Here is a 12,567-nt window from a genome sequence, read left to right on the forward strand (position 1 = left end):
TACAGTGTGTTTGAATGATTTTATTATTATTACCCACACATGTGCAAAGTAATTAAAGATTTTAATGAACTGTGTATTTTTTATGAATACAAATCACAGGAGCTAGAGTAATGAATCGTTACCGTAGCTGCTGTTAATTATATAAAATGATTCAATTAAACATATTGTCTCGTGTAGTAGTTATGTGAACCTGGATCAGGAAATCTCTTTCATATTCTTGTTCATCCATAATTTATTATAAAAAACATAACAATGAAATAGTTTTAAAAATAAATTATAAAACAAAATGTTTAAATTGGAAGCCACACTGGATCTGATATTTCAAACTAGAAAAAGCCCGATTCAATTTCTTAAATTAAGAAATTGTAATTTTTCATTGACATCTCAGAGAGGCTTAAAAATGCTTAGTCTGATATTGCCACGTTTAGTGCAGGTGGACAACCAATCTCTAATTGTGGTCATAAAGTTGAACGGCTGTAAGTCGACAACAACCTGAATTGCAAGTATTTTTCAGTGTAAATGAGCTTATTTTGAATATCGCAAGATTGTGTCTTACCGAGATTGGCAGAAAGCACTCCGGCTAGGAGCATAGACAACACAGTTCCCAGGGCCGTCCCTGCGTACACCACGGCTGACAGGACTCCTCTCTCGGCTGGCGGGGCCCACTTGGACAGCAGCACGTGCATTGCGGGGAATGTCACTCCCTATCACACCTTCATCGTTAGATCCTTTTATACTTGACTTCAATTGGGTTTAAAGTGTTTTAAAACTTTACTTCTTTGTAAACAAAAATCATAAATATTTACAACTATTTTACAAATAATAACGTTTCAAAGTTACAACCGCTACTCTGGCTCCTAGTGCCTTATCATCTGCCTAACTTGTAAAACTAGTAAGTCCCAAACTTGCTTTAGTTCAGGGAGAGTAAAAACAGTTTTTTACTTCAGTAGCGAATATATATATATATATTTTAAATAATGCAACACTGTACGAATGTACAAGTTTTTCACACATTTAGATTATTTGAAGTCCTAACAGAAAACGTCAAAATATCATTTTTTACGTGGACGAGTTTAATAAGTTAAGGTGACATTATGTTGTATGGCGGTAATACAATTTTGGGACATAATAACATAATAAATTTAGTTTTTACTATATTATTAAGGTAAGTATTCCACAGTATACATATTTGTCACTGTTGAATACATTATCCTTTGTTTAAAGTTTGTTTTTGGATAAGTAATAGTTTTTACATCATATGTAAATGTACAATACATGTCGAAATAGTACATTGAGCTGTTAGTTGATTAAGGATTTTTCATAATTATGCTTACATATTATTATTTTTCTATTACTGGAGCTGCTTTATCATTTCACTCAGTTTATAGTGCTGATTTCATTTTTAAGAGTACTTATGCATTGTACTAAAAAAATTATTACCAGTCATTTTACTATTCTGAGACTAAATATTATAAGTATGTCATTCAAACTAAATAAACATATTATTTCACTGTGAGTTGAATTCATATTTGTCACTTTTAAATACTTACCATAACTTTTATATTTAATATAGCTGATATAATATTTTGTATACAAACATCAAATAGCATACCATTTGAGTGTTACGTACACGACATGTTTATATTTTGAGAAGTTTTTATGTATTACTTCTTAATTAAAATTACCACATGTGTATTATAAACTGGCGTCAAGGATTTTCAGTAGAAGGTAATGCGGAACACAGAAAGAGGGAGAATAGTGGTGCATATAAAAAGTATATGTGTAGTGCTTGTATAGAAACAGAGATAACCCACGCGACATGCTTTCCATCACCAGACAGAGCCGATAGATCGGTGAGAAGACAAGTTATGTTACAGTTCTTCTTACCAAATCCTACCAACATATTGACTCCGGTGAAGTAGGCTTTAAAGCCTCCCAGGGCGGATCCTGCGTGTACCATAATTGTCATTTTGCTGCGGTCTCTCGGAGGCGCCCATCGCCCCAAGAGAGCGTACAGCGCCGGTAGGGCCATGCCCTTGTCATGGAACCACCAAACTGCTCTTAATATTTCATATTCATATCGATGAACACTAAATCGTTGCTCGCATTGTGGAAAAATTCTCAATATATAGGTAAGTAAGTAAGCCCAACTCAACATTCATCGAATCGGGACACTATGACTACTCCTGTATTTTAATGATTTATATATACGTTTATTATAAATCAATTATTGATAATTGTTTGACTATTCATCAATATTTAAATTGAAAGTTTAAATTTAATGTTTTTTTATTATTCGTTGCATCGAACTATTATCAATTAGGACAATTAGTAATAAGATATTTAATTACAAAAAATTAGAATTCACAGCATGCTTATAAGGATAAGGTTACTTTTAATATAGGTATATTGTTTTAAATAAAATGCTCTCATTAAAACTGCATTTGAATTAATTTTACACTCAACACAAAAATATATATAAATGATGCATATTATGTTATTACATATACACATCAATTATGTGTGTTATTACATATATATTGTCTTAATCTTAAATTATCGTAAGAACTGCATATACTTATATATCTATATTTTTAAATCATACCATTCTTATATATTTAAAAATACACATATATGGGAAAAAAATTCGCTTTTTCATTTTTTACCCAAATATTTCAATTTTGGTGGCCATTTTCAACGAATTTTAAGTAACTCACTATTAGAACATGGAAATCAAGTTAGGGTGAAAGGGGGTTTGAACTTCGGGCCTCCGTGATACCACAAACACAACCCCATTCATTTTCATTAAAATTATTTTATATTGAAATTAAATTTATCAAAATTCTTTCATGTTTTTTTAAATTTCATTTTTTCTAAATTGATCCTTATACTCCCTCAAATAATTTGTGTTTAGCAGTACATAAAATATTTCTATTGACATTCGTTAAACATTGATCGTCCAGTTCATTGGTAAAAGTCTGAAAAAACAAGGTTTTTTATGCAAAATATTCTTCGCTGTATTTTTATCACTACTCAGATAATTGCAAAATACCAGCAATGCCAAAAAACTTCGACAGAATTAAACGGCGATAAACCTGTCGCTCGGTACCTAATTTTTGGTTTTAGACTTTTACTGTCAATCACTAAAAATTAGTTAAAAAATATGACGATATTAAATTTTAAAACATTCAAGTTTGTAAGTGAAAATTCGTGAGGGAAGTTCGTTGTAATTTATTATGGAAATAAAAGACGTCAGCCGAAAAATCAGTGACCGGTTTCATCGCTTTTACCATATCTTTGAGACTAGTCTCGACCTAGTCTCGTAAATGTCGTGAAAGCGATAAAACCGTTTACCGGTTTTTTCAAATTTGTGGATTAATGTATCACTCGTCTTTTATTTGTATAATGCATTAAATTTTATGTGACAGTTAAAACAGTTTTTTCTCGTTTATCTCTAAACTTGTAATTTGTAGATGTCTGACCAATAAACTGGGGTGCTATTCTGATCTACTCTCGCGGCACGAGAAAACAGTTTTTCTCGTGTATTTTGTATATAAATACACGAGATAATACGGCCGCGAGAGCGTTTGGAATATTAGCCCTGGACGTGACAGGGTAAATAATGTGTCTCTATTTCACTTTCACACCATAGATTTCATAATATATTCTAGATTTAGTATACCCACACACAAGTCATGCTTATGTGGGATTTTCGTTTTAATAAATGTAATAAGAAACATACTAAAATGTAAACAAAAAAATAATAATAATAAATAAACGCACCCCTCCAATGCCCTCTCCTATTCTCATGGCGATGACAGCGATGTGGTGAACTTCCGCCATGATGGGAGTGAGCAGGGTGCACACAATATTGATCAGAACACTGAAGAACATCACCCATTTAGCTGAAAACAGTTCTGCCACTCGACCACCTGGAACAAGATTTTTTCAATGATAAAGTGTGCATGGTTTTAGTCAAAATATTATTTACAGTAGAGAGGTAGTGACAATAGGTACATGTCAGATTGGGGAAGTTCAGTTCAATAAATTTAATAAAGTTTCAGTTCAGGAAGTTCAGTACAATAAATATTTCATGTCGATATTGGGAATCGAACCCGAGACCTCTTGCATGGTAGGCAAACACGATGACTATTAGACCACGAGGCAAAATTTGCTACCTGTGTTTTTTTTATCGTAGAAATACTTATGAAACGTCTGATAACTCATAACTTCCATTTTGTATTGATTATACCAGCATTTACTTCGTACCTGAACTGAATTTGTTGTCAATGATATTTTTACTTTGAGCTATTTTTGTATATGTTCTTTTATTTTACGTTTTGAATAATACAGGTGTACATGAATGTAATATAAACACAAATACTGAGGGTTTAAAGGTGTCTTAACGTCTTGTAATTTTTTTCCGTATATTAAGTCTTCATTGTATATTCTCACATTTAAAAAAAAGCATATTTTCACGTGTCCTCGGGACGGGTAACCCCAGTGAAGACACATTATTTTTATTTTTTACTATTGTCTGTAATGTGAAAAATGAATAAATAAATAAATAAAAAATAATATTAAAAATTAAGTATTTAGCATGTGAAAATTGCAAGAAAACATTCCTAACAGCTTCATTAGATACAAAGTACGTGTTCTAAAGCTACATATATTAAAAATGTACTAAATAAACAATAAAATAATATATTACAATAAAATTAATACTATAATAAAAAAACTAAATGAATTACAAAAACAGAATACTTAAAACATTTATAAAAAAGGGCTGCGAGAGTGACAGAAACAGTGTTCAAAAAACTATTCATTAAATTGATCTCTCACCAATCCCATGTCCCACCTCATATCCTTTTACGGCTGCAGTCTGATAAAAAATAAGGAAATCATATGATTTTGTCATAATAAATGCCATTTTTTGAAAATCGCGCTTTTCAAAAATCAAGGTTAATAAACATTTGATAAAACAAAAAAAATTGAAAGTAAAAGAATTTATTTAGATAGTTGTTAAAAAAACTTAAACAACTAGTTATAACTTACATTATACTAAAATAATTTGGTTACACACACCTGGAACCTGGGATATGAAGTACCCCCAGAAGTAACACGACAAGATCATGCCCTGAAGGGGTTCGGACCAAATGAAGGGACCATCCTGAAAATAAAATGAAAAATTACATTAAAATTGAAGAAAATGGGACCGAGAAAAAAGTTTTATTTGAAAGACTTATTTTTCTTTTTCCTATTACAGTGGGAAGTTCTCGTGGTTCATTGTGATTTATTTTTTGATATAAATACAATAAGTATGACAGGGTTACAAATTGTGAAATCAGGCGAGAGTGCAAATCTGAGAAAGGTATAATTGATAATATTAAGAAAGGGTCACTGAGATGGTTCGGTCATGTGGATCGAACGGATTACCAAACAGATATATTTGGCTAAAATTAATGGAATCAGATGAATAAAAATCTCCTGTCTGGTCACGTCAAAAGCTGACACAACGAAGGGCATGTATGAATGTGGAAGAAGCTAGGAATTTATGTCGGATAGACGTGTGTGGCGGTCTCTTCTCTCTGCCTACGACTACTGGGAAATCCCTACCGTAAAAAAATATAATACGAAAAATGTGCAATGTGTAAAGAAAATCAAAGTAAATGTTACATTGAATATACAAATCGTCGTCATAGTAGAACAACGACAGATGTGCGAAAAATGCGACATTGACTTTCTTTTATATTTGACCTTTAAAAGGTTATATGAAGGCTTTATATTACAGGTTTTAAAAAGCATATATTTATAACTAACCCGAATCAAAGAATGAACTTTTGAACTTATCAAGTAATGACATAAAGTGTCAAAAAAGTTTTTAAATTGCTCTTATTATTTTTTTAATTTTATTTTGTCTTTAAATAGTACAAACATAATAAATGAATGTCCTAATATTAACTTTTATCTAATTATTATTAAAACATATACTAATTATTAACATTTTTCAAACGATATACGTACACTTAAAAAGAAAACTTCTATAAAGCTCACACGAAAATTTATCTGCTAAACACATGTTTTTTTAATTGACATTGAAATAAAATAATATTTTTTTGCTCTCTTATTTCCAATGATATTTCCTTATAATATAACTGTACAGCTCGGTGCATCAATGAGTTCTGTGTACTTGTTTTCCTACGAAATGGTAGTCTTACTTCATGTTTATTTCTTGTTTTATATCTTAAAAAAAACCTTTTGAGTCAACTCTTTTGAGGTATAACCATTAATCATTTTATGAACAAAAAACATTACATTAAAATATATTAGTTGACGTACTGTCATAATTTTTGCTTGTTTCAGCATCAACTTTATTGTGGTGTATTTATTTTTTTTCAAAATTACTCTCATAGCCCTATTCTGCAGAACAGTAAGTTTACTTTTTCCCCTTCAGTCGCCAAAAACAAAATACTACTACAATATTTTATATGAGGCACAATTATGGAGTTATAAATCATCCTGCACGAATCTGCAGTTATATATCTTCTGATTCTTCCCATAAGAGAAACCTTCCTTGCTATCTTATTTGTCACATATCTTGTATTCTGGGAAAAGGTCAATCTAGAATCTATTATAATCCCCAAATATTTTATCTCTTTCACTTCCTTTAATATTTCTGCATCCATCATTATTGTTGGTGAAATAGGATTTTTTTTATTTCCTATGTTCATAAACTTAGTTTTATCTGTATTCAGCTTAAGTTTATTCTTCTTCAACCATATTTCGATATTTTTAAGGTCATATTTTAGTTGATGTACTATGGATTCATAATTTTCTCCTGCAATATATACCAGGGCATCATCCGCAAATAATCTTATTTTACAGTATTTAAGAATTTTCACTAAGTCATTAATGTAAATAATAAATAGTATAGGGCCAAGAACTGATCCCTGTGGTACTCCCAATGAAATCACAAGACTATCAGATAGAATATCTCCAATTTTCGTAGTTTGATATCTATTACTCAAATATTCCGTGAACCATTTTAAAGTAGTTCCCTTTATCCCAATTTTCTCATTTTTTTCTATTGACATATTACACAAAGACGTGGCCTGAGCCCTCAAAACTGATGACACTTAACTCATGCTCAAACGCTTAGTCATGCCCAACGCATATTTAGACGTTCTTCGACTGCCGGCCCGGCACGACGTTTAGAATCGAAACCAAAATGCCTGCTTGTGTCATGAAAGCGTGTAAAAACCTTTCGGATAAACATTGTAGATCTTTTCATTTGTAAATATTTATTCAGAAGTGATTAACACAGCTTATCAATATTCTAATATAAATATTATTTTTTGTAAACGTCAAACTACGCCTAGCGGGTCAATTGCGAAGCTCTTCTTACTTGCAGGGGTGCACTGATGAATATGATTTTAAAATATAATAAATGTGAGTTCATATTATTTTTGCGTTTCCCAAAATCCAGTGAAAAGAAATAAATGGGTCGAAATTATAAGGAATTTAAGGAAATAATCTGATTGAGATCCACCAAAAATGATTTTTCATAGTTAACGTTAAAATACAAAATGTTTTATGTAGCAAAAATGAGTATCATCAATTTTTGGTAGCATATGCATGATCGTTGAATGCAGCTCTGGTATAAATAAACAAACCAAATAAATTTATCGGTGAAATTCAATTATGTGATTGCGCAGCAGGATTTTATGTCGCGAAACTGAAATATTTTGACATTTAAAATTAGGTGTTCACGGATGTTGCATTGTGATCGCGAATACGATAAACAACAACGGTGAGAAATTTTTATCACGTCGCTTATTAGCACGTCGATAGTTATTTGTGATTGAGCTACTGGTATATTGTATATCTCTATACTTTTCGCACCCAGTTTTTCGGATAAATATTTTGAAAAATTAATAATAGAAAATTTATTTCTTCTCGGTTTCAATTAAAGAGTGCGATTATTTTATTTGAAATGAGTTTTTGAAGAATGAAAACAGGGAAAATGTGATAAACAATAATTTTATAAATAAATACAGGTGCTTTGAAGAGTTTGATTAAATATTATTTTAAATACTATTGATCTTTCGCATATTGATATCAATCGAACATGACGAGGTTGCGAAAAAACTTGAAATGAGTGTCGTTTTTGTAAATAGTGTAACAATTATTTATACATTTCAACTGAACAAAATATCACCTAGATTTAGGAAATCAATCGTTAAAAGAAAATCTAATTAGGGATAAAGACCGTACGACCCGAAATCATTCATTCATTATATTTCTTAAATTAAAGCACATATATGTAAGAACATAATAATTTATTGTACCTACGTTTTAAACTAGTAAACCTATCAAATAATTACAATCAAGTTTATAATTTCATGTATTTCTGTGGATATGTGTCATTGGTTTTATTTTTCCTTGTTATGTGTTCTATCTTCGTGCTCTCTCTAATACAGATGTATTTCTGTATTTGCGGACATCATTCTTCGGGTAGCAAGGTTAAATATTTTTTGTATTAAAATCTAGCATAGTCATACAAATATTACCTTCCAAATCAGGTGTTAAAATGTCCATTTATAAAAAAAAAATTCATCATTAAAAAAAATAAGAGAGATATATAAAGTCTTGTATCGTATATCGATTAGTGTGACATCGCAGCCACACAAGAGTTAAATGTGTTTTAAATAAAAATGTGACAAATATCGTTAAGAGCTCTTTTTCGATTACCGGAAATAGATTGGGAATCAAATATTCATCTGTTTGGAATTTCATATATTATGAAACCGGAGAAAGAAAAGTTGTTTACAATATGAGACAGGAGGGAAATTATAAAAGTAAGTTAGAAGGGGGATATTTACTATTTATCCCTCGTAGGAAATCAAAACTGCGCACACTCAATAAATTCCTCATGTCCAATTTAGTAAAATGGTACCAGATTCAAAGTTACAGACAGAGTGATGGCGATATGTATATCAAAATAAATAAATTCAACTATAATTTAAATTAATTTACTACCCAAACTGATATTTGCCGGATAAAGAACAGTGGAAATAAAATATTCGATAGTAAAAATATCTACAGTTCATACGTTTTTTTAAGCCAATCGACAGACTTACTAAAGCCTCTATGGAGTAGATATGGATTGGCATTAAAGATGCATATACACAGTCTGAACTTAACCTAAACAAACTTACAAAATATTTATGTAAGGTATGGTAATAGCATGATCTAGGCAGACATGGCAAAAATGACACCGCTTCCTTTTTTAATGCTCGTCTTTGTCGTGGGAACACATCGGAAATTTTGTTAATGTTCTGAAAATCGTTGGCGGAGGTGAAAAGAATCCGATGTTGGTTCAAAAATTATATATAAATATTGTGAAATTATATACATGGTTATACTATATTCTACTAACGACTACTCGTATAGGTATGGTGAGATCTATAACTAGTATAATCTACGCAAATTTGTACACGTAGGTACAAAGTAGTTTGTGACAATAAATTGTTAGCAATAAAAATAATAACGTTGAACAATAAACGCACACCTATGTGTGCCATTATAAAATTCCATTATGTAGTAAATAGTAAAGTAGGTTTCCCAATCTCGATATTTGTGTGTTTAATCAATCAACGCGTGAGATGGCGGGCAAACATTTTCGAAGCATGTCAGTGTTCAGTGATCGAAGCGTGATCCATACTTCATATTATTACAAATTGACGGGACAAATTATTCCCAATTGGAACGCGTCTCAAATAAATTGCACCGGGCAACTTAACTGCAAGTTTGTCGGGTCGTGTGTCGTGTGGCGGCTCACGTTCGCGAATATGTTTTTAACTAATTATTATTGTCGGGGGCATACTTACGAAAATGTTGTGAGCCAACATTCAGATGGTTTGAATTAATTAATGGGGTAGCAATAAGTGATTGTTTACAAGAAAGGAAAAAAATATGATGTACGAAGCCTATGTCAAAAGTAAATTGAGTTACATGATCGCCTTCTGGGGAACTGGCAACAAGACAGACATAACAAGAATACAAAGACAACAAAATAAAATTCTTTAACTAACATACAACCTACCCTACCTGACCTCTACGACTGAACTGTACAAAAAAACACACCAGTTTGACATAAACTACTAGACTAAAATTGAGACCTTAAAAATTGTGCACAAAATAACACTGGGAAACATACAAGACGACGACATAATATTAGTCAAAAATGCTGACATACACAAATATAACACCAGACAACAACAACACTATCATATTGAAAAAGCAAAGACAAACACAGGACAGTCAAAAATTCTACATAATGGACTTAAACACTACAACGACCTACCTTACTACTTGAAAACTTTTAATGGAGACAAATTTAAAATCAATCTGAAAAAGCACATGATGACTGAACTAACTAGACTAGACGAGACATAAAATGACTAGACAATATTAAATTTCTAATGTAACCCTAACGGGTTTTTTAAAATTGTAAATAAATAATAAATAAACAAGCAAAAGGAAATACGAGTATATTGGGAATGACAGGTTTTACAACCCATTTCAAATTGAAGAGATGGATTACTAAAAAAATATGTTCTTGTTTGCGTTTACAAGAGGAGATCCCAGCGGAATGCTCGAACGAGGTTTTCCTGTGATTTGAATTATTTAATACCAAAAACACGTACGACTTTCGCTCAGAGAAATTTCTCTTTTGTGGCCCCTAGAGTGTTCAATATCCTGGATGAACATACTAACTTCTTTAAAACACATTGAAAACTTTATACAACACTTTTGTACGTAGTAACTTGGAGTTTGCATCCGTTGTGTGGAGCACACAATACATTACAAACATAGAAAGGATTGAAAATGTTCAACGATTTTTTTTTAAAATACCTAGATTATAAAAACAACAAAACGCTTTGCACTTACAGCCAATCTACTAAACAAAATGGATTTTTACTACTATTATTCATTCGGTAGGCAACCACTGATGAAATGATAAAACATTTTATAAAGGTATTTAAAGGTAGTTTAAAGCCCGTGTCGTTTATTTATTAATCAAGAATTTTATAGTTTTAATTTATAAACATAACGTGATTTGTTAAAACCATTTGTCATCAATTTATGCGCCTATTAATATGTTTATATTACTATCGTAAGTAACATTCGAATTGGTCAACTAAATTATAAAAATCCTTCTCCCCCCCTCCACTTTTTTCCTCATCATCTACTTTCTTACGGTGTTTTTCTTTTCTTCTCTTATTTAGTATTTTATGTTTTTCCTTTTTTTGTGTGGGAAGTTCTATCCTTGGAGGGCTTACGCCACTGGCTTATAGTGTCGCCCATACAGACAAAAACCGTTAAATGATTACCAACCACGAAGTTAGCGACAGATTACAGCAATACAACGGGCCATGGGTAATTGGATCGAGAATTGCAAGCGCAACCCGAAACTACCTGTTGCACGTTTGTTGTTAAACTAAAATCATCATCATGCACACCCTTTTATTATCCCTCATATTTCATTTCAACCATGCCAGCATGGAAGCGAACCCGGGACCTTTAGCATCAAAGACAAACGCGCTGACCATTACACCACGAGGCTGACAAAAATAAACTAAAAACCGAACCAATAGAGCTAAAGGGCTTCTCTAGCGAATGGGGAACTTTAGCCCTTCGGGAAACTGGATGCAAAAAATGTTTTCTTGCGCGCGGTAAAAATTAGAACATTAAATTTTACGGCAAAATATATTTTAATAAAAACCTACTACTTTGAACGACGTCACAGGTTCATATGAATCAACCAATGATAAGAGAGCTGTGAAAGATATCCGGTTTGCTTGCCGTAAACAAACCAATCAGCAGAACTGACAGATAAGTGGAAGAGAACCTCTGACGTCTCACGCGGAGTAATTTCAGAAATACAAAACTTTAAAAAACTATACATAAAAATTTAAAAAATAAAAAGGTCTTAGTTTGATAATTTATAACAAATATATATTTTTTAAAACCACTGAACTTCCGCATTGTGTCTCTGAGGTTTAATTATTATATTTGTGAAAAATAAGTACTAAATACCTGTACACTTTTTTACATTTTATATAACATCTGTTGTTTTTCCTAATAAAAATAAATTAAAATATCTATGAATTAGTATTTTACTTGTAAGTCGTCGTTCTTCTTTGATTCCTAATGCGGCCCGATTCCCCAAGTCTGACTAATAGTAAACTGAGAGCTCGGTATTATGCGTGTAGCTATGGGGTATTAGAATTTATAGTATAGACGTACACAGCATGTTCCCATCCAGAAATAACCCGACATTAGGGAATGCTCTTGACACACATTTACATTGTTTCCAGATGTTTTGGAGATCGGACAAATAAAATCTCTCCATCTATCTTCATTTTGCCCGCCTCTTGGTCATGGTCAGCGCGTCTGTCTGCCGTGAGAGGTCTCGGGTTCAATTTTTAACATACTCGACGTGAAATATTCATTTGAAAAGGTGCCTTTATTCATTGAGATATAATATATACAGATGACACA

The 12,567-nt window shown here is 31.7% G+C and overlaps 1 protein-coding gene across 1 annotated transcript; it reads right to left on the minus strand.

Annotated features, from left to right (window-relative positions):
* Nucleotides 1-333: 333 nt before the first annotated feature.
* Nucleotides 334-5,173, minus strand: LOC148270611 (sialin-like). Its single transcript, XM_088242357.1, has 3 exons — nucleotides 5,086-5,173; nucleotides 3,784-3,932; nucleotides 334-704 (listed from the first exon to the last, which is right to left on the minus strand). Exons 1-3 carry the CDS (start codon nucleotides 5,132-5,134, stop codon nucleotides 459-461), a joined length of 444 nt encoding a protein of 147 aa, XP_088098483.1. The 5' UTR covers nucleotides 5,135-5,173; the 3' UTR covers nucleotides 334-458.
* Between the last annotated feature and the right edge of the window lie 7,394 nt (nucleotides 5,174-12,567).

Source organism: Micrasema longulum, unplaced genomic scaffold (genome assembly GCF_059751315.1).
Source record: "Micrasema longulum isolate JH-2025_06_02 unplaced genomic scaffold, ASM5975131v1 h1tg003687l, whole genome shotgun sequence".
Taxonomy (NCBI): domain Eukaryota; kingdom Metazoa; phylum Arthropoda; class Insecta; order Trichoptera; family Brachycentridae; genus Micrasema; species Micrasema longulum.